At 44.3% G+C, this 25,978-nt stretch overlaps 1 protein-coding gene across 1 annotated transcript; it reads right to left on the bottom strand.

The window, feature by feature from the left end:
• Positions 1–1,085: 1,085 nt before the first annotated feature.
• Positions 1,086–25,576, bottom strand: B3GNT2 (UDP-GlcNAc:betaGal beta-1,3-N-acetylglucosaminyltransferase 2). Its single transcript, XM_032497638.1, has 2 exons — positions 25,341–25,576; positions 1,086–3,611 (listed from the first exon to the last, which is right to left on the bottom strand). Exon 2 carries the CDS (start codon positions 3,600–3,602, stop codon positions 2,409–2,411), a length of 1,194 nt encoding a protein of 397 aa, XP_032353529.1. The 5' UTR covers positions 3,603–3,611; positions 25,341–25,576; the 3' UTR covers positions 1,086–2,408.
• Between the last annotated feature and the right edge of the window lie 402 nt (positions 25,577–25,978).

Here is a 25,978-nt window from a genome sequence, read left to right as displayed (position 1 = left end):
AAGGACCAGTCAGGACCAGAATTGAGCCCAAGTGTGTGCAAAGCTCTAAAGCCGAGTATCCCTGTGCTGGAAAGCCCGTGAGGTCAATGACCAGTGCTGTGGGCGCAGGTCATGACTGCAGGAGAACTTCCCCCAAATAAAGAAGAGCAGAGATCATCTCACCCACCAAGTATCATCAGCGCCAAGGACTTCTGTTCAAACAATGGCGCGTGTCAAGTGGAGGCTCACAAAAGGCCCTCAGTAGCCCTTCCAAAGTGTTTCAAAACCTGCTACGTCTCTTCTGTCTCCACAGACTTGAAATCTCAGTGGAGAACCCATAAAAGAAAAAAATTAAAGAATTCTTCCTCAAAGGAGAAGTCTATTACCTGAGAAGGCCTGGCCAAGTTATATGGACAGAAGCAAATGGTGAACCAATTACTTGTGAATGTTCTTAGAGCTTCATTATTCTTCTCTAAACCTGACGTGCTGACGGAGCCCTCAGGAAGAGGTGCTGGCAACCACTGGGGCAGAGAGGTCAGATGCAGGCACATGAAGCCTTTAGGAGGACCAAGCATACAAGTCCCCAAAACCCACTTCACACAACTGTGCCCTCACATACACGGCCTCCACGTGCCCAGCGGGAGAGGACAGTGTGCCAACTGTTCTCACAACACTAATCCTTCTGTTTTTTGAGTTTCATCAAATGTTTACTTGTTTTTAATTGAACATTAGCAATTTCTTCTCAACCTAAGTCTAGGAAAGACACTTGAGTGATCAGAGGCTGCTCTATATTTCATCACTGCGGATACAAACCTCAAAATGGACATGGCTTACAATAATACAGTCTTTAAGATGGTGCTCCATGTCTTAAATTCCTTATACTCACTGGAAATAGGAGCATAAATAAATATTCATATCATCCTTTAAAGACTCTACATGGGAAAGCACTTTTACAAATTCTAAATGCAAATACAGATGACCCACTGGGACAGGGAAAAAGGTAGACTTCAATATTATGGTAATAGTTTCTAGGGGAAAAAATGGCCTCTTTGGGGTAAAATGCAATTAAATACAGGAAACAGATGATAGATTACTACACATTACACATGACAATTAAAAATACAGAGACTTTATTTCCAACTTCTTACAGTCCCCAGTTATCACATCCGGTAAGAATCCTCATCTCTATAAACACAAAAATATCTCAAGAAAGCATGTTACAAGATAGAATATATAAGCAATAGTTTGGTAGAATTTTATCAATTCTAGTAGTTCACATCCCCCCCCCCAAAAAACCCAAATTTTAAAATTCAAAAATAACAATTACCTTTATTTAACACATTACACATTAACACTTAAAATATCATGCTCTAGTTAAATATATCATCAACAACACTGTATACAAATAAAATATTACACAAAATATATTTAAGAAAATGTTTTGGTCTTTGATCTGAACAATAAATAAAAACACAGGCACTTCTACACTGAGACAGGGAAGCAGTTGCTACTCAGAATAATTATTTTTGTATAAGCAACATGTGAAAAGATGGCAAGTATAGAAATCCTGCAGTTTTAAACCAACAAACCATTCATGAAAAGGTCTGCAACTTCAATCTTTTCACTTAAAGTTCAAAAGTTACACATGTTTTCCTGGTCCACAATGAAAAATCAGAAACATAATATGGTTGCTGGAGTCAGGTCAATCTTCAGTTTGAAGATTATGGAATTACACTCATTATTTTCAGATACTAAAAATAGAGAACTATTATGATACCATCCAGCAAACCAAATACAAGACAGTTAAACTTTCTCCTGATGACTATAAGACCATAACAAGATAAACTGGACGCCACATGGTGATGATTCTCATTCTGTAAAATCACTAGATTAGCTTAACAAAATACTGTTGGGGTGGAAAGAAATTTTGACAGAAGTCAATTTTTCTAGACAATTTGAAAAATGAGTCCAAATTTCATGAAAATAAACATAATTCCATTTCACAAAAACCAGAGTCCAAACAATGAATTTGTAGCCAATAGGTGTATGGACACCTAAATTGCAGATAATTCAGTCATTATAATGGGAAATAGGAATATTATCATGTGAGGGTAAAACAAAAATAACTTAAAGTGGTCAAGTTCCAGGAACATGATTTCAGATAACAAGGAGGGTAAATCAGAAACTAAGGCGCACTGGACAGCAGGAAGGGTCAGAGCCAAGTGTCTCACGACAACCTCCATAAAAAATCCATCTGCTCTCCCTCTTCAGAAAGTACCACACAGTAGGGTTTAGAAGCCCTCAAATGGACACTATTTATGAAGGCAATTTTGATGCTTTAACATAGAAATTACCCCTAATGTGAGAGAACACAACAAGGGAGCTATTCGAGATATGTCTTTCTATGCAAAATTTAGTTTGTATATAGTTTAGCAATTTAAATGAGCGTTTTGCAACCGAGACCAAATATCAATCATCTCTTGAGGTTTCCTACTGTGTACTAACATCAGATCTAGATAGGAACAAATGTTATTCTTGTTTTTCTCTTCTATATCAAATGTCCTGAAGCCTTTGTGTTTCTCTGGAACAAGGCCGAGTTTCTGAAGGCACATTCCAGTATAAACGTCATCAATGGGGTAGAGGAGGACCCGGTCAGTTACACTGTACAGCCGCAGGGCCAGGTGGCCCGAGTAGAGGAACCCTCCTCCCCCTGCATAAGGCGGATACACGCCAGTGTAAACAACTTCCGGGATGTAGTATTTCAGTTTCTTATCCCGATGAGGTCCAGCATTGTGAATCACATCGCCTATGAACAAATCTTTGGCTTTGTTCTTGGATAAGCTATTCAAGTAATTCAGGATGTGATGAGTGTTCACAAAAACATCGTCATCACCCTTGAAAACGAACTCGGCATTTGGGCAGGAAGTGCTCACCCACCTGAGAAACAGTACTTCTTTCAGGGACAAGTTGAAGAACGTGTCTCTGTAGCTCCACATGAGGATGTCTTGGTGCTTCTCACTCTCAAATTTCAGCATATCTGAAAGGTCGGGATGGTTGTCCTCTGGGGGAGTCTGGCCCAGCAAAAAGACTCGCACCACTGTTTGGTTCCCCACATTAGTTTCCTTGCCCCAGGATTCTCGAATTGCCTGCCTTCTATCGAAATGTGAAGTGAGGGACTTAATTGCCAGCAATAAGAAAGGCTTCTTTGCACACTTATCTGGTTGATCAATAAGCAGTGAATAATTTCGACATCTCAAATACAGCAGAAAGTCTTTAAATCTGTCTGGCAAATTGTTGAAATCTGAAACCACGGATGTGACCCTCAGGTCAGGTTCACAATAATTCAGATGGCTGATGTTGGAAAATCCGGATACTTCCCCTGTCTGGTTGGGCAACATGTTCAAAATGGGATTGTACCTCCTGTTCAGCTTTTCTTGTTCCCTGTTCCAATATGCTGTGGAAGGCTCAGATATCTTCCAGAACTTTTCTTTGGGTATTATTACTTCCCCCTTTCCATTTTTTTCTTGGCTACTGCTTTTGGAGACTTCCACAATCAAATAAATGAAGACATTTACCATCATCAGGATTCCCAACAACTTTATTCTTCGACGTCCAACACTCATTTCTCATATCTGAAATAAAAGAGGAGGACTGTATTAATTAGCTTGTTGTCCATTTGCACATGCTCCCATGTCACTTGCCTCTTTGTCTTTTTTTTTTTTTTTTTTTTTTTGGAGAGGGGAGGTAATTGGTTTGTTTGTTTGTTTTAATGGAGGTACTGGGGATTAAATCCAGGACCTCGTGCATGCTAAGCATGTGCTCTACCACTGAGCTATACCCTGTCCCCTCTTTGTCTTTATGTCCTCTCAGAATAGCAGTTTAGAGCAGATTCTAGACTTGTGCTGTCTGGGTTCTAATCACAGCCCTAACATTCTAGATTCGAACTCTGTGACTTCAGGCAAGTTGCATAACCAATGTCTCAGATTTTCCATCTATAAAATGGGGATAATAACTCATGTCAGAAAATGGATGGGAGAGCTATATGCTTTTCTATGTAAGCTTATAAAACAGTGGCTGGCCCACAGCGAGCTGTACATAGTGACTGTTAACACTGGCTGTTTTTGACACCAAAGGACAGAGATATTCATTTACTAAATAATTCATAGGTGGTTCAACTTCCTTGCTTAGACAAAGAAATATACAAATCAGTGTGCTGCAAAGGAATGTGCTCACAACTCATAATAACAAATACATTTTATATTTGTTATTATGTACGCACATGTACAGTTCTATGTAATTCATTGATTCTCTATTTCATTCTATTTCTTCTTCTTTTTTTTTTTAACAGTGGTTGCAATCTTGAATTGTTTCCCAACTTACCACTTTACAGATGAGGAAACCAAAGCAGAAAAATTAAGACATTTGCCCAGGATTGCAGGGCTAGGAGGTGAAGAAGACACTAACTATACTGAGTGTTCAGAGAGTTAAAATGAAAAGACGCACACCAGCTTTATCTGAATAGCCCACAACTGACACCAACACACATACCATCAACAGAAGAATAGATTATGAAACTGTGATATATTCAAACACTGGAATAACCCCCAGCAATAAAAACGAAAACTACTGCTACTAGCAACAGCAGTACAGTACTAGCGAGAGACAGACCTCAAATTCCGTTTACGTTAGGTTCAAGAAGGCAAAATTAATCTAGGCCCTGCTGTCTATAGCAAGAAGGAAAAGAGAAATGAAAATGACATTTCAGTGAAATATCAAAGGCCAAGAATAGATTTCAGGCTGTGGGCAACAAAGAACAAAGAAAGAGCAATGAGATGGTTTGCTAGGGCTATAACTCCAGTCGAACACTCTGGAGATGGATGACCTGTCCAAGAACAACCAGTTAGATAAGCCTGACATTAAAAAGACAACCTAAAAACCAAAAAAGTGGAGTGGCAATACACTGCAAAGAACTTTCTTATCAGGTTAATTCTACAACTGAGAATGTATCCTTAGAAAACAATCCCAAAGTAGAACTCCTTCTCAGGCACTGGGCACTGTCTCGATACAGTGAGCCTATGAAGTAGGTATTGTTACCTTTATTCCCATTCTATACTTGAGGAAACAGATTTAAAGAAGTAACTGTGTCAAGGGCAGAGCTGGAATCCTAGCTAAGGGGACAGGGTTCCAAGACCACCATGTCAAATGGTAGCCACTCTTCTCTGACTTCTAGAACAAAGTGTTTTTTTTTTTTTTCTTGCAAGGGGGCAGGGGGTTAACAAACACTGATTCTTCTAAAATTTCAGTACAGATTGTGAAAGCTGAAGAAGAATGGTGTCAAGGAAACAATTTGGTTGGAAGAGCATAGGATTTTTTTTTTCAAGTATAGTTGACTTACAACGTTATATTAATTCCAGGTCTACCACATAGTGATTTGACATTTTTACAACTCATACTCCATATGAAGTCATTACAAAATATTGACTATATTCCCTGTGCTGTATATTACAGCCTTGTAACTTGTTTAGATTTTGTATTTTAATCAAGGGTAATGTTTCCCTTTTTTTTTTTTTAATATAAGATTTTTAAGTTCACTGGGTTCTAACAAATAGCCCCAAGGTAGAAAAAGTATTTGTCATGCTGAGAATGCTATGAAGCTATCATAATGTTGAACAGCCCAGATTAGATCAACAGGAATTCATGAGCTGTTTCATGTTTCTTAACAACTGTCCATTAGATCCTAATCCAGTTGTTTGTATTTACCACTGATAAATAGTTTTGGTTATGGACATATAAGTAAAACAAGTTTTTAAAAAAACTGTCCCTACCCCATACCCACAACTCCCCCAGAGCCTTGCACATCTACAGAACATCGCAGATGAAGTGGGTGCTCTCAGCTCACTCAAGTAAACAGCCTCCCATCACCACCCACCACCCCACTCTCCCCTCACTTCTCAACCACTGCCCACCCTCCACCCCTCAAGAATCCCACTACTGAGCGATCAAGAAAGGGCCTTCTTAAGCTTCCTCCAAACACAGTGGTTTGAAGCAAAAAAAATCCAAACCCCACAAGATATTTTCTACCCATAAATTACAGTTCTAAAGGGCCCCAAGTCACACACAACCTGAATAATTCAGAACGTCCACACCTAAGGCTAGAGTCCACACCCTCCTTAGGTCAGCTCCTTTCTGGGGAGCCTTTGAGCACAGCTGCTGAGAAACTGAAGGTCTGAGTCCAGTACACCTCTGGCCACCCACACTACTCTGCTCGGGGCCTAACTTGCAAGGACTAGAGAGCTCAAATAGACACTTTGAATGTATTTGCGTGGGAATCTGATAGTTAAAGAATTAGTCATCTTTTTAGCAAATAAATCATGGGTGGTTTTAAGCTTTTTTTTTTGGCTTCCAGATTTGAGACAAAACACTTTTCAAAAACAAACAACTCTCTGAATTAGGATGAACAATCCTAAAGTTAGAGTAGCACCTGACCCATTATCACGGGTCCTGTGGTCTTGCCCTTTTACGTGAACAGGCTGAAAGGAAGACAAGGAAAAGTATGAGGGTGAACAGAGAAAGACGACAAAGAGGAAAAACACCTGGAAGGGTTCTCAGAAAACACAGCACATGTTATGAACAGCTAACTACTTGGCAGAAATTTTCAACTCAGAAAAATAATATGGGTATCAGTAGAATATTCCTGAAATCTCTAGAGTCAAAGATGACAGCGTAACGAAGGGAAAAAGAGAAGCTCAGCACTTTACATAACAGGTTATGAACCTCTAAGCTCATTCTCCCAGGGAAAGATTCAGGGTAAATAATACGACATGATCCAGAGCAATGAGCCAGTTATGTGTCCAGGTGAGGGGGCAGAGCCATGGGTACCTGCCATCCGCCCAGAACTGTCTGAAGTGACGGTGTGAGGTTTCTTATCACTGAAAACACTGGTCCTTCTTTTGGGACTACTTTTTGAGGATTACATTAGGTTTGCTGACACTGGCTAAGGTTTCAGCTTCATCCACGGCAATTCAGGCTTTTTATTTCTACAGTCAGGATCTAGCCAAGACCTCCCATCCCCTCAGCCAAAACAGGGCTTTGTGGCTCTCAAAGGAAAACCACACTCGCCTTATGTCTGCTCAGGGATTCCAGTCTGCAGAACACCTTCCTGCCCATTTCTCATTTGTGCCCCGTAAGGGAAGCTGAGAGGATACCACTTTACCAGTGAGAAAAATGGAGGCTCAGAGGGGGTTAATTGAGCTGCCAGTTACCTAAGACTTCAGTGATAAGGCTGAGATAACACAGCCTTCAGGCTCCAATCCAGGGCTCTTTGGACCTCCTACTTCTACAAGGCACGGCCACATTCTTGTAACCTGGTCCAGGTCAACTGTATAGTTGCAAGGGCTGGCTCAAGACTGAAAAGACCCAAGGCAAATCATCAGGATACATCTGTTTGTTGATAAAATTCTCCCAAGAAAGGGAAATGGGAGTCTAGAAGCTCCCAAACCCTCTTCTGAGAAGGGGCCAGCCTTCCTTATCTAAACTCCCAAAATGCAGCTCGGGCTAACTCTTATTACTATTTCTAAAGGGCATTTCTTCCAAACCAACCTGAGGAGGAAGGATGGGAAAATCACCAAGATTCTCAGTTACACATTTCCGTTAGGTTTAAATGTCATCTTTCATTTGTGACCTAGGCGCAGCCCCTTGCATGAGAACTAGACACTTCCAACAAACCAAAGTTCGTGGAAAGGATAAAGCAGTGACCTCCATAAAAATATCTGTGGGAAAAAGCTCTCTGAATATCTGACTAAATATTCCCATTACAGACCTAAAACCAATTCCATGTCCTTTTTTGAGCAGGAAGTTACACTGCTCAAAAAGAATTTGAATGAGAAAACCTACCCTGAAGCTAGGGAAGATGTTACACAATCCTCACTGTGAAACACAGAACATTGCAAATAACAGAAATAGAAAATCCCAAATGCAAACACAGAACAGCCTTAGCTTTCACCTTGTACTTGGGAGTAAATTCTCCCCAACAGGGACTGAACAGTCTTCAAATTTCTCAAACACTTCAGCTGATTTTGTTTAACAACAACTTCCTTCTTTGCAATTCAAATGTTTAGAAAGGTAGGGACACACACACAAAAATGTGTGTTAGCTGAAAAAGGATTATGGAACAGTACAGATGCCATGCTTAAACAATGTGAAAATCCAGATAAAAGGCCACACAAAACCTAAACCGGTTTAATCGGGGCAGGAGGATTACAGGTTATTTTGAAGTTCTTTCGTGCTGCCACACCGTCTCCCCTCTTGAACAGCCTCTATCCCACATGTCTAGACTCCCCGGGGGGGGAGCACGCCACACACAAATCCTGCTGCGGGGTCCATTTCCACAGCCCACATCACAGCCCGTGCCTCGGCCCCACAGTCCCACAGACTCTCCCACACAACAGCCGTCCCTTCCGCAGGCCCGCGCTGTCTGCCTGAGGCCATCTATTAGAAAGGACTCCTAAAAATAAGAGTAAAATATGAACACATCTGCTTTAATACATACTTAGGCGCCACTGGCTATGTCCCAGGTACCAGTGATCCCTATGAAGCAGATACCCACAAAGAGGTGACTGAACTTGTCCAAGGTCACACAGCTGGCAGACGGCAGAGCCAAGATTCAAACCTAAGCGGTTCAGCTCCAGAATCTGAGTTTTAAACCATGGTGCCAGTGAACACTGCAGCCCAGGCTTATGATTAAAGGAATGAAAGGGATGACAGTCTGATTTTCAATGGTTAATCTTCTTAAAAAATCATTTAAAATTTTCAAAGCTTTATATCTATACATTTTAACCCTCAAAGTACCGTCAGTCAATATGGGAGGCAGGGTGATATCGTAAGTAACATCTGCTGAATGACTATTCTACAGTCATTTTATTTCCCAATATGCAGTCCAAACAATCCCAATGTTTCATTCCTGGACATGAGACTGGGAATCACTGAAGAGGATGATCCTTAAAGGTTTCCTCCAGTTCTGTCAGCGAAGTGCTGGCCAGAAGACATTTAAAGTGGTCATCGGCAGCCAGAAGGACTCATTCTCACAAAATTCTGAGTCAAGGACCGACTCCTCCCCCACCAAGGGGCTCAGGCATGTTAGGTAGATGGCCACCAAGAGCTAGTGACGGACACAGCCAGCAACCATACCCAGGCCCAACCCAAAACCTGAGTACAAGACTGTTTATGTGCCACCCTCCACCAACCTACCCAGTCCTAAGGTTAAGGAGAAAAGAAATGAAATGATGACATTTCACTGTAATCATAAAATGAAATGACCAGCCACTTCCGTCCAGGCAGGCTGAAGCTGGGAGGCTAGAAATCCAAGCCCCTGATTAGGTGTCAGGGGTCTAAGCTAGCAGCCTCCGTGTCCAGGGGGTCCTGCTTCCTGTTCCCTGTCCTGCACAAACTGGACACACAAATCCTCAAAGAGAAAGAACCCAACTCCTCTGCCATGTCATGGGGGCAGGGGACTTGAACGTTACTCTGCCTGCCCAATCACCAGCACCATCTTCCTCCCCGCTCCCCATCCTGGCCCCAGAATCCTGGCTGGAGTGGCTTTCTGAAATCCTTACCTCCCAGGCTGCTAACATATGCTGCATGGTCCTTGCCAGCCCTCTCCAGGTTCCACTCAGATAAAGAGACAAGGACAGTTTGCAGCTAAGTGATTCCGAGGGAGAGAGAACACACCCCAGCACTCAGGGTAGACAGCAGGGTGATAAGGGTGTGAGTGCAGCAGCTCAGTGGGAACAGAAGAGATGAATATACCTAGAGCTTGTTCCTTAACAGGAACAGAAAGCCTGGCCTGGGTTCTTGCCATGGCCGGGGAGCCCCAGGATTCCCCTACCACCTCACCTAGAAGCTGGCACGAAGAGGAAATGTGTGTCTGACTGCTTTCTGGTCTGCAAGTCACGGAACTACTACCAGCTAAATTCAAGGACTTTGGCTCATGGTCACTAGTAGTACCCTTCATGTTCAAAATTTAAAGGGAAAAGTATATATGATGAATCAATTCACCTACATGTCCCCACAGGTGACATTACACATCAAAGTGTCTGCTGGACAAGTTCTGGTCTCCACTGATTATAGTTTCCCCAAAGCCCAGTGTGGCTGATTTTCTCAAGTGGTATTTATCATTTAAAATCAAATCAATCACCAAGTTCATTCTTCAAATAACACATACAGAACTTTCAGAAAAGGAGGAAGAAAATTTAGTAAACAATGACAGGGAATTAACCCTCTCAGAGGCCATGATGCCCCTGTCTTTAGTAAAACTGGTAAGAGTTTTAGATCTTCAGTCTACAAGATTATGTCATAATAAAACAAGGCTGGTAGATGTTCAAGGACAGAAATGTCCCAGGATCCATTTTTACTTTGGAAAGTCAGCCTGGTACCCTGAGTCAGACAGCCCAGAGTTAAATTCTGGTTATGCTACCTACTCGCTGTGTGACCGTATGCAAGTTACTTGTCCTCTCTGCGTCCCAGTTTCCTCATTTGTAAGATGGGGATGATATAACCTACCACACCAGTTTCTTGTCCACCAAGCAATGGGCACTCAATAGTTCCTCCTGGGTTCCGATTTCTCCACCAAACACTAAGCGCATTTTTCAAGTTTCGTCATTCATTGCCTTTCTCTAGAAACCCACCTGAATAAACAGTATTTTAGTCATCTGGTCAAGTTCATGGAATACAGGTGTTCAGTAGAAATTAGATTAATTAAATACACACTTTCTTTGAAGAAGTGACACCGGAGAATCTCATGTGTGCTGGGCAACGACATACATATATTTATGTAACTCTGCCTCACTTTATAAAGTACTATACTAGGAAGAATTTAAAGGATTTTCTAGAGTTTAGGGGCGATAAGGATATCAGAAGTAGTGAGTCCACATTAGACCTGGGGGTTGGGGCAAGATCTGAAGAGGTAAAATTGGGGTGAAGAGCCCAACCCAGCCCTCATTTCCCACCAGCAGCCCCAGACCCACCCATGTGGGAATGCAGGCACACGGGACTCAGAGGAGCTTCCTGCTGAGGGCTCCGTCCCTCCTCCGGCAGCACACCCAAGCCAGCAAGCCTCCACCCATCCCTAAATAGAGGAGCCTCCACACTTCCTTCCTGGTGAGGGGAGCACCTCCAGCAATTGTTCCCCCTACTGAGGCCATGACTGTAGAGGGACAGGGTGAATGTGCCTAAGGGAAGGAAGGCCCTTGGTAGACACTTAAAACTTGGGGGCATCTATTTGCCTGAGTGGGAAACCATTTCAGAAAAGAAATGCTGCATGTAATGCAGGCAGTCACTTCCTGGGAAGCTTAATGTGTCTGGAAGCCCTTGTTGAGAGCCTGTACGTGGCTATGGCTTGGTAAGTGTTTCCACTCCAAGCTCCAGAACCTACGTACAAATGGGTATAGTCTGGCAGGCTCTCAAAACACCCTGAGAGAAACCTTCTAGAGATTTCTCTCAGATTCATCCTTCTGTTAGCTTAGGTGGGCGACACAGGATGCATTTTAGTCTGGGTCCAACCAGGAGGCAGAAACCACATAGTAACTGAAGCAGGGGAAGTTTAAATATAGGATAACTAGTTTGAATAACTATAAAGATAAAATAGAACTCTAAAGGGTGCCCTGCACCGGATGAAAAGTACTGAAGCAAGGATTAATGGAGAAGAAAGGTTCAGTGCTTGCAGTAGAAGCTACAGGTGGCAGCTCCCGGGTGCCCAGGCCAGAGGTGGTCCAGTCACCAGGAAAGCAGGAGCAGCACTCTGGGGTGCAGGCACAAAGCCTGGAACACACTTATCCTTTCACCGTCCAGCACCCAAGAGCACGGAGCTACCCATGTTGACTGTGGACACTGTCCTTCTTTTTAAATCTTCACACAAAAAAGGAGCTCTGCTTGTTTCAAACGACCCTGTCGTTCACGTGCGTCCTTCCTGATTTCCACTCCTCACGCCCTTTGCCCATTTTCTATGTTGGCATGTTCGAATCTCATTAAATCTTCACAAAAAGCTAAAAAATGTGAAGCAATTATTCTGAGGTCACAAAGCTAATCCGGGTGGAGCCAGCACTTGGACCCTGGACCCTGAACCCAAATCTAAACTCTTACTCAAAGAGGATTTCAAGAATCCCCCAATAAAGTTGTACCTAAAAAAAAAAAAAGTTAGGAAATTAAATCCTGGCATTTGTGGGTACCTGGAAGATGTAGGTAGTTCCAAGGAAAGCCAGAGGGTCGTTTTATTTTTCAGCAGCACGGAAAAGTAATGACGTAGACAAAATCACCAGCTGGGAACCACCTGCTGGCGGAAGGTGCCCAGAGGTCCCGGTGTGCTAAGGCAGGCACCTGCCCTGCCACGGGTGGAATCCCTGCAGGTGTGTGTTAGGTATTTTTCCACACTGAAGGTAAGAGACTGGCATGGGCTTAAAAAGTGGCCTGGTCTAACAAACCCATCCTTGCATCAAGAGCCATCTACACAGAGAAAAGACTGCCTTTCCCCCCACCTCGCCTCCCCTCCAGCACCACAGCCTGAGGCTGAAGGGATCCCAGCACAGTCCTCCCACCTGCTAGGGGTTGACCCCGAGCTGCCTAGAACCCAGCTCTCCCGGCTCTGAGAGGAAGGGACACCAGCTTGTGTCAGAAAAGGTGACGGAAGAGCAAGTGTTGGCCACAAACTGTGCCCTCTCACCCTCTTACTTGTTTGCTCTGGAACACGCACACACATTCCACACACAGGCCATATCCCGATTTCATGACCACAAAGAAGCCATGAGAACTTTTCCCAGGGCTGCACAGCTCTCTGACTCCAACCAGCTCACTTACAGAAGAAGAAACCAAAGCACAGCGAGAGGCACAGAGCCAAGGTCAGCACAGGGAGGAGTCCCTGAGTGGGAATCATCGGTGACAAAATCCTCTTCTCACAGTTTATAGCTTCAATTCTGGGCCACTGACATACAAAACACAAGGCCAGAAAGGCCAATTGCCCCAGCATCACCTTCTGTGGTGCCTTCCCAGGTCCCTCCCCTGCCAGACTATGGTTTTATTACTTCCTCTCTGCAGTTTTCACACCTCGCACAATTTCTCTGACTTACCACACCTTGTTGGTAACAACTCCACAGGGCCCCCAGGGCAGAGGCTGGGCCATGTCACTTCTGCATCTGTGGTCTGCCCCTCAGACAGTACAATAAATAATTTTGAGGACAAGAAGGACATAAAAGGGGAGGGGCAGTAAAGAAGCAAGGACTAACTAAAGGAAATCTGTAATTCTTTGATCTTTTTTGCTCTCTTGCTCTAAACAAACCAGCGCTGAGTAATTTCACACCCAAGCCCTACATTTCCAGGCCCCTGGGATATCCTCCCTGGCCCTCCACTGTCTGTCAGTCCAGGCCACTCCTTTTCATAACCATCATAAGCCTTTCCCAATTCCTGCACTTTCCTCTCAATGCCCCATGCCTCCCCAACCAGGGCAGCATTACTGGATGCCATTTCAATGCAGGACATCACCTAAAGAAATCTCAGGAAAGTCTCATACGACTAAATAAATCTGTAAACAAACATAGGCCCAAAGGATGAGAGGAGGGGAGGAAGAAGGCAATTAAAAATTAATAAAAATGCTTAAACATAAATTACAGTACTGGGCTAGAAACAGAATCCCATTATACAAATTAAGTTATCAAACTGACCTTGTATAAATGCTTCTGGAAACAAGCAGGCCATGAGCCATGGCTGGGCAATCTCAGTGGGCAGAGGTGGGGAGGAGGAAGTAATTTGGTGCTTGCTATGTGGGCAACTTGTGCCTACAGTCAGTCACACACAGAAACACTGGCGAAATCAATTAAGAAAGAATATTTTTATATTTTTTGGAAAAGAATCTGGAAAAGAGATTACTGTCATTTTACACAGCAAAATGCATGAAAAGTTCAATTAAGACTAACTGAAGAAAATTAAAAGTTGACTTCCCTCACAGTTTTAGGATTGACTTTCAAAATTATATCATTCCTCACCACTTAATTCCATGGGTTGTGATAAATGACCACAAAGAGAAGTAAACATTTTCTTTAAATATTTTATTTTATTTTGGGGGGCAGGGAGGAGGTAATTAGGCTTATTTATTTATTTACTTAATGCAGGTACTCCCTGTGAGAAGTAACATTTTAGACTTTAAGACAATCACTTTAATGTTAAGCACTCAGGCAGCCATTTTTTCTGGCAAAGAGATTCACCTATGTCACTTCTGAAAGGTATGCTATAAACTCTTCCAAATCAATCACTGCCCTTCTCAATCCTATCAAAGTATATCTGGCAATTCTTGTCCCCATGAAATGTAGTTTCACAGTATCTCCAACAATACTTGCAAAACAAAAGTTTACATGTGTTCACATTTATTTCCAAAGTAAAACCATAATCTCAAAATAAACATTGTTTGAACATGCAGCCAGCTCGCACTGCATATGGCATTTTAAAATTAGCCTTCTTTTGTAACTTCAATGATATTTAAATTAATACCAATGACATTCATTGCGTTTATCGTAAGTAATTTAATAAATTATCTTGGGAAATCTCAATTTCGTGGCTGTTGGGATGAAGGCTGCTGGTGACGCATTTTGGTACAACAAAGGGGATGTTTGTTAAGGAGCATGAATCACCTCACCTTGGGCTCCAGGACTCCCTGCTTGGCCATGTGGAGTCTCTCAGAGAAGCAGCTTTGAGATAACTGCCTGACTTTCTTAAAAATACACATGAAAATCACAGAGAGTTGTGCAGAATTGGCATGGGCAGAGATTTACATAATGTTGTATTAAAATAAAAGGAATCAACAGGTCTGACATTTTGGGAGAGGGGAAAAAGCCATGAAATGAAGAAATGGGGTTGAGGGACCAGGGACACTCCTTACAACAAGAGAAATGAATGAGAGCACACCAGCCCCAACCTGTTCTCGGGGGCTCGACCATGTGCACAGGCCGGGAAGCGTGCCAAGGGCCCAGTGGGATACACGGTCCTGGGAAGTGCTTCCTGAGGTTTTCTCATCTTACAGATAAGTGAACTGAGTGAACTGCTTCCAGAAACTTGTCTGAGGTTCCCAAGATGGAGAGTCAAGGGAGGGAGCAGAAACTGGGGACCCAAATGGGCAGCTCCCAGCCCACCAATCCACCCCAGCAGCTGTCAAACTTGAAGACAGGCATGGAGCTGTGTGGCTGGCACAACCCAGATGGAGGAGAGTACACATCCCTCACTACGGGCTCTCACAAGACTCAATCCTAGATCCAAGTATGCTACCCTCAAAAGCCCCTTCTGGGCCTCCTGGGCCCCAGCCCGGCTTAAGAACTGCTGTCCTCATTCACACCATGGCTCACACTGGCTTCTCCCAGCCTGAGACATCCATTCTCTTGCTTCTTAATCCTGCCCCTATCCTTAAAGGCCCAAGTTCAAATCCCTCTGCCTCCTCCATGACAACACCCTGGGTTCCCCCAGTGCACAGCATTTAATCCTCTCCTCCTGGCACTTGGGGTCCCCAAAACAGAGGCCCCTCCAAAGGAGTACCAAGAGCTAGTTACCTAGAACCATCTCCACCCTCAGCAATGCTTCCTAGCCCGAACAGTTCCAGGTGAGCTGAGAGCCGTTCTCTTTAACACTGAGGGAGGCAGGACCAGGGGCTCCGCACCCTGGGGGCTGTACCAGTGCCAGGGTGGGGGGAGCACCTACCACCTACTCGCTGAGCACCAGGCACTGCTCCTCGCTCACACATATTGAGCATCCAATTAAAATGGGTGCTCCCCTGGGATGCCACCTCTGCTCCAGAGTCAAGGGCCATCCTCCTCCCAGAAGACAACCTTTCCAGTGACAAGTGACTCTGGGGTGGCAACTTCAGGATGGGGTACCAAACAAGCAGAATGATTCCCCCTCTCCCTCAGCTCCCGTCTTCCAGATGCCTATCCTGTTTCTTTTCCCTTTCTCAAAGGCTGTTAAATTTCAACAAGTTACTGATAGATGCTTGAAGATTGTTTTTAGGGTTATTTTTTAATATCAAAATAAACCATATGAATTTAAAATATACATCCTCAAAACAGTGACATTTTGGTCTTCTGTCCAAATGTTCTATTAAAGCAGAAGGTATTCAACCAAGATTTATGTCTACACATTTAAAGAAGGGATGAAATAGTAACATTGCTTTCTCTGGCCACCTGCCAAGAAAAATTTATGTTGCCAAAATAAGAGAGAACATGCTGTTTGCTCAGTATAGGAGCACACTGCTGAGCAGCTCAGAAATTGGGCCTCTTTTACCAAGCAGTTTAAATCACCTAATTCTACATGTGTCTGTGAATGTTACCTTCATATATCATACACTATCACCCCCATGGAAACATCAGGGACCATGGCAATCCCTGTGTCTCCCAGCACCGTTTGTTCCCCCTGTCCACTCCTCCCTACCCCTGGGGGTCCAATCGCTCCGAGAAGTTCCAAGTCTCTACACTGATGACTTGCACACCCATCCCTGACTGTCCAGCACGGGCTTGCCCTCCCACTCTGGGTGGTGTCCAAACAGCCTTTTAGTCACGCGTGGGGTAGGGACAGAAAAAGAGAGGCCACTGTGCCAAAACCAGTGATGGCCACCTGAGGCTTCATTACATCACTCTGTGTATTTGCACTGGCTTGAAAATTTCCATTATAGTTTTTTTTTTTCCCCTCAAGAGGAGCCATCAGAACCTTGAGAAAAGAAAATTCAAGAGAGAAAACAGTCAGTTAAAAATAGGAGTATTCATGAGAGATATTTTAAGTTCATTTGAAGAAAATAATTCCTTATGTGGTGAAGGGAGAAGAAAAATAAAAGGCTGCATCTCATTTACTTAAAGAATAAAAGCTACATGAGTTCCTTATAAACAAGTATCAAATTTAGCTATAAAATAATAAATGTAAAATACTCTGTCATTAGTTCCAAAGGTTAAATATTTAGAGCAGGTGGTATTTGTACCAACCCCACTTTAACCCTTTTAATGTTAGACAAATAGATTTGATTCTGAAAACATCACCAGGCTTTCACTGAACAATCTAGAGCCAGACTTAAAAGTTGTTTTTTGTCTTAAACATAACTGTGCTACCCCGTGATCAGGACTCAAAAAAAAAAAAAAAAAAAAACCCACTTCTGAGAAGCATTTGGATGTTGAGTGCTTTTCAAAGAAAATAAACAACAATAGAATTCTGAAGCACAAATTATAAGTCAGCAAGTTTATGGTCCATGGAAATAACCTCGCTGGAGTGTTAACATTTTCATATTCATGACTGCACTGGATTCAAACAATCAACATAGGAGCTTGGCTGTGCAGGCTTTTTCCTATTAGGCAGGGGGTGGAGAAGGGGAGGGAACCTACTAATTGGGTTACCCTGGTTACAAAGATATTTGATGTCAGCTCAGGGACCCAAATCTGCTTCAAGCTCTCCACATGGACCAGTCTCCCTTTTCAGTAAGTCGCTCCCCAGTCTCTGCAACATTACTGTCCCTCTGACAGCCCTGCTGACCCCTGGTGTTCTGTATCAACTTCACCCTCCCCTCAGAGCTCTCCCTCTCCAGTAGCTCCAGCATAGGCTCCACCCCTTCTCCATCAACTTCCTGAAAAGGTTCCATTCCTGGTACGCCCCTGTGTTGTACCCAGACCTTCCCAATCCCCTTCACTCTCTAGAATCTTTACAGTCCTCAGCCTCCACTAACTTCCCGGAGCACCTAACACTGCTGGCTCTCCACTGCCTACCCCAAGTTCAAGACCACCCCCAACCCCAATTCTCTACTGGTTCTCTTGCATTTTGGCAGCATTTGCTTCTGGTCCCATCTCCTGAAATGGGCACTCTCCACAGTCCTGGGCTCAAGCCTACTGCTCGGTCTTCCTTTGCCCTCCACTCCTGTCCTGTAGACCCACTACCAGACACCACCACAGTCTCCAACGTCCCGACGTTAAAAAAAAAACCCAGTATACCTGCATCTATGGGCCACTTCCTTCACACCTCCCTGAACTGGTTTCCACATCTCATCCCATGAGAATCTTTCTCTCACATTCCCTTTCAAATAGATCACACACATACACTTTAATCCTTTACCATCCCTGACCTGCTTTGGACCCTCAGTTTTCCCCCAGCAAGACTGATGCAGTGACCTAATTCAACAAATATCAAGCATCTACTTAAGCCAAGCAAGGTTTCGAACAGACCACAAAAAAATGAAGTTACGTGGTCGATTATCACAAAGTTGATAAGCATTTAGACGCAATAATACAAAGCACAGCACGCACGCACAGTACCACAGTACGGGGAGAAAGATGGGGCCAGTCAGAGAGAGAAGGTGGAGTGAAGGGGGAGGGAAGATTCCAGGAAGAGGAAACAGCCAGTGCAAAGGCCAGAGACAGGAGAGCTCGAAGGCCGAAGGCCAGTGTGAGCTGGGGGAGAGGGAGGAGCAGGAGAGAACTGAGCCAGGGGCCTGACAGGTGACACAGAACTTTGGTTTTACTATGAGGGAGGCTGGAGGATTCTGAGCAGAGAAGTAGGTAAAGCAGTTTCAATTTTTAAAGATTCCTTCAGCTCCTTCCAAAACAGACTATTGCAGGGCAAATGGGAAGCAAGGAGTCCCATTAGGAGGCCATAAAATGACCATGATCACACCTGCCTCACAGCCGCCTCTCTGGCTCAAGCTCATCTTCTCAAATGCAAGCCTGACCATGACATGTCACCACATCCTCTCCACGACAACTTTCCACAGCTCCCCAGGACCTCTGTAACTATCGAATGCCACTTCTCTGCACAGTCACCGTGGCCACACTGTGTCCTATTACCCCTCCCTAAGCACCCTGCCCTTCAAACCCATGAGATCACCTGCCGTTTCCCTGACACACCACAACAAGCCTGCAATCCTCAACTGCCTCTGCCCTCCTTTCTTTGCCCTTGAGAAGTTATTTATTCATCTCTCAACGCTAAGCCCCATGCCACTTCCTCAGGAAGCCTTTCTTGGCTGCCCCCCAAAATGCACTTTCCTTGCACCTCTACCAGAGCACTCTCTCGTTCATTCCTGGTTAGAGTTCCCCCTAGACTGCTAACTCCTTGACAGCAAGAACTGTGCTGACCCATCTCGGAATACACAGGGGCCAAGCACAGTACAAGACATCACAGTGCTCAATCAGTGCATGCCAGCTAAGTGAACAAATTGATCCTTTTGTTATATTTCATCCTGAGGTCCTGGTAGGGGGATTGGGGTGGGTGGTGGTTGTCCAAGGACAGGTTCACCCCCTTGGCTACTGTAATCTGGAGGCCAGGGCTCCCTCTGATGGAGCCTCTGGGGACTGCATGGTACAGACACAAGTAGGGGCCAGAGTGGGGATGGAGTTGAACCCAGGCCTTCAAAGCCTCTGCCCTCTCAACCAGGTATCTCTAGGAAGGCCCACAGAATTTGTTCTACATTTGCCTACAGTGTTGGCAATGTGTTTTTCCTTGTCTCATTCTACAAGTACGCAGATGTAGAGAAAAGCTTCTAGAATGATCCCAACCAAGTTAATAGTAGTTAACAGTATTAAGAGATGATGGAATTAATTTTATTTTCCTTTACTTTATCTTGACTTTTTTCTCCTAAATAAACATCATAAGAAAAAAGTCTTTTAGAAAGAATGCCAAAGTACCACCAAGTTACCTTTAAAGAATGGCTCCAAAAATAAAAACATATTAAAAAAAAAAAAAAGGAACACATAAACACTGGAGACAATTGACTATACAATACCACTTATAGAGGAACACTATAAAAAGAGAAAATGTTTTAAATGGCTTGTCTGAAGCATGCAAGTAACAACTAGTCTTGTGCTTTCATTTCTGAATTAATTATTTCACAAAACATAAAGCAGGAAAATGTTGTTCTGGGCATCCTGGGTACTTACTGATGCCTCTTAACTAAATGAAACTCTTCCATGGGCTTCATAATCGAGTGTAAACCAGCTGTCATCACTGCACCCTAGCTCATAACACACAGGTGTCCGATCAGCTCTAAATGGGACACTTCAATGACTGTCATTTTATGCGTAACAGAGGAAAATGTTAATTAAAAATGATAAGGGACCAGGGGAAGGTCTAGCTCAGTGGTAGAGTGCCTGCTTAGCATGCAAGAGGTTCTGGGTTCAATCCCCAGTATACCTCCATTAAAAAAAATTAATAAAATGTAAAAGAAAAAACTGAAAAATAACAAGGGATCAACTATCAACAAATAATGTCTTATTTCAGCTAAATGCTACACCAACAAAGTGTTAAATCAACAAAGATTTGGCTTCTAACTTTCAGTAAAAGACCTACACAGCTTTTACAGGGAAATAGCACATTAAAACACAAAAGATGTAGTTGCTTTAGTTATCACCTTTTTAAAGAAATAAAAGGAGGACAAGGAAACTGTATGTCAAGGCATGATGCTAGGTATTTTATATGTGCCATCACATAATTTTCTTAGCAAATCTGAGATAGGGCTTTATCTCCCCTATTTCACTAACTAGTAAACTGAAGCTTAGAGTAGCTCATCACATGGTGCCCACAGTCACATAGTAAGTGGCAAAAATGAAACTCAAATCCAGATCTGTTTCACAAAAGACTACACATTCTGTAAATTCCACTTACATGAAGTTCAAAACAGGCAGAACTAATCTATGACAATATGAGTCACACCCTAGATGATATGTCAGAATTACAGTTCCCTCTAGGGGCTGGATACTGGCTGAAATGGGATACAGGGACCTGCTGCGGTACTGAAAACGTTTACCTCCTGACCTGGTGGTGGACGCACATTCATGAGCTGCACACTTAGTATCAGTGCACTTTACACACTCTACTATATGCTACACCTCAAGGTAAAAAAAAAGTCCTCCTCTGATCGACTCCAGGTTCATGCTCTTTAACCACTAAAACACCACATGACCATTTTGACAGAATCTGGCCACCCTCTAGAATTGATTCCCTTGGATAATAAGTTTTTTTAAACACTCTGGTAAGCAAAGTACATGCTAATCGCATTAGAGTGAAGACATCTGAACAACAAACCTGTTTTTAAATGCCACAGAATGAAAAGTAGAAAGTATCAATTTCCTTGCTACTACTGGGAATTTCCCCTCTGTAACCACATCAGAATAAAAACAATTTTGAACCTTGCTCTAAGGGAATGATCATAGATGCACAGAAAATAATTTGTAACCAAGTCCTTAGAGTTATCTATGGAAATACCTAAATCAGACTACACAAAATATTTCAAGAAATACGTTATAACTTTATCAACAATGCCCGCTCTCAAAAGTTCGAATTTCGTTACAAAAATTAAGACAAGGCAAGAAGACAAAGCTTAAGGGCAAAGACCATTAAGGCCATAAAACTCACAGCAGGGGCAACACGCAGTGAGTGTAAAATCTCTGTGCAGAGTTGTAACAAACAGAAAACTTGTACAAACAACTTTTTCCAGTAGTGAAGTAATTGTGTCACGTATGCCCTAATCAGTTCTCCATCGGGTAGCAAGCTCTTCCCACCCAAGCTCTGCTCAGACTAGCAAAGCCTCATCATCAGCTGGTGATGATGAAATCATTACATCAATTCACTCGAAGGCTAACCCTACACATACATATACCTCTTATTCAAACGGTAATTGCCTCTCCTGAGAGAGGAATTTATTCATCCTCCAAGTTGGAGACGTATTTAGCAAGCACCTAGTAACAGTTATCCCACCTTGGGGGAAGGTGAGAGGGAAAGCTGGATCCACACCTGTTGGGTGTATGTATGTGCTTTGGTCTTTACTGGGTGCTTTTGATTTTCCAAGTCAGGAAACACAATTTTCAAATGATCAGAGCCCAGTTTAAATCATGTTTTAACATTCCGTACACACCAAAAATGCCAGGCAAGTGACTGAAATGATTTTAGTTTCTCCTGACCATTTGCATATAAGATCAAAAGGCCTTTATGAAGATTTTGCAGTACCAGTAACTTATGCACCACCGCGGGCATGCTGCAGTGGGTTACATAACCAAGTATTATCCCAGACGCAAGAATGTCAATGTTTATAAAAGTAACCACTTGCATTTATTAATTTTTAAAGTCTTTAACAAACTGTCCAATAAAACTGTCAAAAAAGAAAGTAAGTAGAGTCAAATATTGTGGCTATTAAGCAAGTTAGGATGAAATTTAAAACACTGACCTGGTATGTTAAGAACAGAGTGTGATTCAAGCACATTCACAGCCCTGGTTCAGCATTCCTAAATTATGGTTTAAGAAAACACCCCAGGACTGTCAGAAAACATTAAAACTTAAAAGTTTTGAAGGGGAGCAGAATATGCCACCCCAAAATATGTCACTTTGACACACTGGTTATTTTGAACTAAAATTACTTGAGAAAACAGCCAGCAAAGGACACTCTGACCCTCCTTTGTCCCCCCTGAAAGCAGGAAATAAATCTCCCACGTGAAGGTATCCTCCCTGCACCATGAGGGGAGAAGGCATTCTTATCAATAGAGATAGGAAATTCAGGGCTGAAAAGACTATACAAACAAACCTCGTTACTTCTTCACTAATTAGCTACCCTAAGCCCAAACTCCTTTGTTTTGTCAATCCTTCAGAAATTGGTTTCCTTTGGTCATTTCTTTGAGTTGTGTACTTTTATGGGATCCTGTACACAAGAAATCAAATTTGTTCTTCTCCTGTTAATTTGTCTTATGTCAATTTAAATATTAGAGAGCCAAAGAACTTAGAAGGGAAGAAGAGAAAAGTTTTCCTCTCTAGTTTCAAAATTCGAGAAACAAAGGATTTACCTTTTCTCTTATCCCTGCCTCAGCTGAAAAAGTCCCACACATTTTTATCCAGAAATCTTAACTTTATACCAATGGTGCATCATGTAAAGCAAAATGATTAACTTTTTTGGATTCTCATTAATTCCTAATGTGACTCTTCTTTTTTAAAAAAAGCCACACACTTCAACAAACTGTAGAGTGTAAAATCAACCATGAATTATCAGTTCCACTTCCTACTTTTAGCAAAACTTTAGTATCTTAGAGAAATGTGAATTGTGAATTTGAAAACAAGGAAATCTGCAAAACTACAAACCACTGATGTATACTCAGCTTTTCATCAGGGACTCAAGAAAAAAAATCAATTCATAATTTTTATAAGCATATTATGTTTATTTTCCTCAAAAGGTTACCTCATTCCCTGGATTTTAAAAACTATCCACATTTGCCAAATTTGGCTGATTTCAGTCTCAGTCAGACAAATCTAAATGGTTATTGTTTTTGGTAAGGGGAGCTGATGTCTGGAGGAACTTCTATATTGATTATACAGTGACCACCACTTACTGAGCACTTCTTCACCCCCATGATGCAGAGCTAGGAGTTTGGCAAACCTTATCCTATTTGTCCTCGAAAACAATCTTGTAGAGCAGACACTACCATTTCCAAAACCAGACATGGAAAATGAGGCAGGGATGATAAACAACTTGTCCAAGGTCACTGAACAGTATGTGGCAGAATCAAGACCAGTGAACAGTGAGGGTGGGAACTTGGAACTCCCAGGGAGAATTAAGTCTTTTGTCATACACGTGCCATTTGCGCAAAAACTAAATGAAAAGCAGTGAGCTCCTGTAGGGAGATTCCCAAGTGAAAAAGCAGTATTCCAAATTGAAAAAGTACTTCCAAAGAGAAGACCTAAAGATAAAGACATCAGTAAAGGCTCGGCGGAGGAGAAAGGTTTACTCAATTAGAGTTCTGCAGAGCTCCCGAACTTCCTTGGTCTTAAAACCTAACTCCCAAATTCCACCAGGCTTACTAACCTCTACTCAAAAGTAACAGAAGGGGGAACTAGGACAGTGGGAAGAAGTGACCGCCCAGCCCTGTCCTTCCTCTGAGTCAGCTGTCAGATCCGCACGGGAGAGACCATGAGAAGGCTGGGATTGAGAGCCCCAGGCCTGGGCTGGGCTGGGCTCGGCTGGGCCCCCGCCTTCCTGGCCCCCGTCCTGGCCTTGTCGGCCACCTCTTTAACCATCCCATTACCTCCCGAGGCAAAATTACTGTGGAAGGATTTGTTATAACAAGCCCATATTCACCAACTGGCTTTGCAATCTGAAATCTACAGCAAGGCTCCAACAAGGGAGCGGCAGGAGAACATGGTATAATTGTTCCACTATCGTTCTACGAAGTTGGGGAAGTTCAGGAGGCCATGAGGGGCAGGAGAGACAAGACAAACACACCACCCCTACGTTTTAGGAGAGGGAGCCTCCTCGCCAACCCAAGTTTAAAATGTAGATACTATTTTCAGAGATGAGCTTTTCCTCCGCCACTTGTGGAGAATATCTAGGCTGTTCCTCCCCACTTGATGGGTAGACAGTGGCTTCTAGGGCTCCCCAGCTCTGAGTGGAGAATACAGTGGCCTGGAAATTAAGGTGACTCGGTTTTACTGCCTCCAGAAGGGTCCCCCTGCCGTCCCGGGGCAGCTGCCAGGACCTGAGCCTCAATACCTCAAGGAGTCGGCACCGAGCACCCCCACGCCCACCCTCCACGCCAGGTGTTTTGCAGCAGTCGGCTCGACAAGCTCCCCGCAGCACCCACCCTTCCCCCTGCCCAGGTTTCGGTCAAGTAGCGTGGTTAATCATTCAACACGGGCGGCGTGGAATATTTTTGTAGAGGTCAAAGCGAAAGGTTCTCCCTAAGTTTCACAGAAACTACCCTTTAGGGACCCGGAGGTAGCAGTGGTAGGCGGGTGGGGGTGGGGAGCGACTGCTGGCGGCTCTTTGGCTCACAAAACACCTGATCTCCCCATGCGGCACCCGAGGCAGCGCAGTGTGAGGGTGTGGGTGCGGGGGTGCCAGCGCAAAATTAAGCACAGCCCCCTCCCCAAAACGCCCGTGCAACCCAGATGAGGACGCTTGGCCCCAGATGCCCCCTCCCAAAGCCTGCATCACTTCGACGCGGGCTCCCCCGGAAGTTGGGGTGCAGCGGGGAGGGGGAATGTTCCCTAGTCCCGGGGGAGTGGAGGGTGTGGAATGGAGCAAGAGGCTTTTTAGACACGCTGCTGCGGGTTTCGTTATCCACTTCCTCTGGGGTAAGGAAGGTGGCCGGGGACCGAGGGGGAGTACGGAGACGCCTAAATGCAGCAGGAGACACCTAGAGACAGTTTCCTCCGCTGCGGCGCCGATACGAAGCCGGAACCGGCGAGGAACCGGGTTGTAGGGGGAGACAGAGGGGCCAGCGCAGGGGAAGCCGGGGACTAGACAGCTAGGAGGGAGCAGAGGGAGCCTGGGGAGGTGGGGGGAGGGGAAGTGGGGAGGGAGGCGGCGGGAGTGCACACTCTCCCGGCCCTACCTTGTCCGGGAGCAGCTCCTGCTCAGCGGGGCGGGGGCGGGAGATCGCGGCCGCATCCACGTCCCGGCCGCTCCGCGCGGCTCAGCCCGGCGACCGCCGCAGCTCTCGCTCCATGCGTTGTGCCCGCGATGGGCGGCCGGACTGTGTCAGCGGCGGGGTAGCTCCGGCTCGGCTCGGCCTGGCCTGGCTCAGCTCCGGCACTTGTTGCCGCCGCAGCCGCTGCGCCTCACTCAGGGTTCCAGCTCCCGGCGCCGCCGCCGCTGCCTCGGGGCTCCTTGGCCCGGCCCCGGCCCTGCCCGACGCGCCAATCAGGCCCGGCACCGCCCCTTACGTCACCGCCCAGCCCAGCCCAACCCGCCGCCCCGCGCCCCAAGTTTGGAGAAGGCGCCGCTCCTGCCTGTCTGCCAGTGGGTGCCTTGGGACCCGCCCAAGCTCGTGTAACACCTGGCTTCCGGGGACCCTGCGGGCCCACACCTAGAAAGCAAGAGGTTAAAAGGGGAAAAGCGGACCCCAAGAAGTAGACCTTGTGGGGAAAAAGGGCAGCTTAAATTTCAAAGAACTGTTTTCCAACTCCAGTCTAACTTAAATCCTCCTTGCAGTCGCCCCTTTTGTAGACATCTGATGTTGGAAGACTAAGT

Source organism: Camelus ferus, chromosome 15 (assembly GCF_009834535.1).
Source record: "Camelus ferus isolate YT-003-E chromosome 15, BCGSAC_Cfer_1.0, whole genome shotgun sequence".
NCBI classification, from domain to species: domain Eukaryota; kingdom Metazoa; phylum Chordata; class Mammalia; order Artiodactyla; family Camelidae; genus Camelus; species Camelus ferus.
Note: the sequence above shows the minus strand (reverse complement) of the source record. Positions and strands in the feature narration are given on the sequence as shown.

Coding starts and splice junctions, on each gene's coding strand:
- B3GNT2 (XM_032497638.1), bottom strand. CDS start 3,602: ATGAGTGTTGGACGTCGAAGAATAAAGTTGTTGGGAATCCTGATGATG.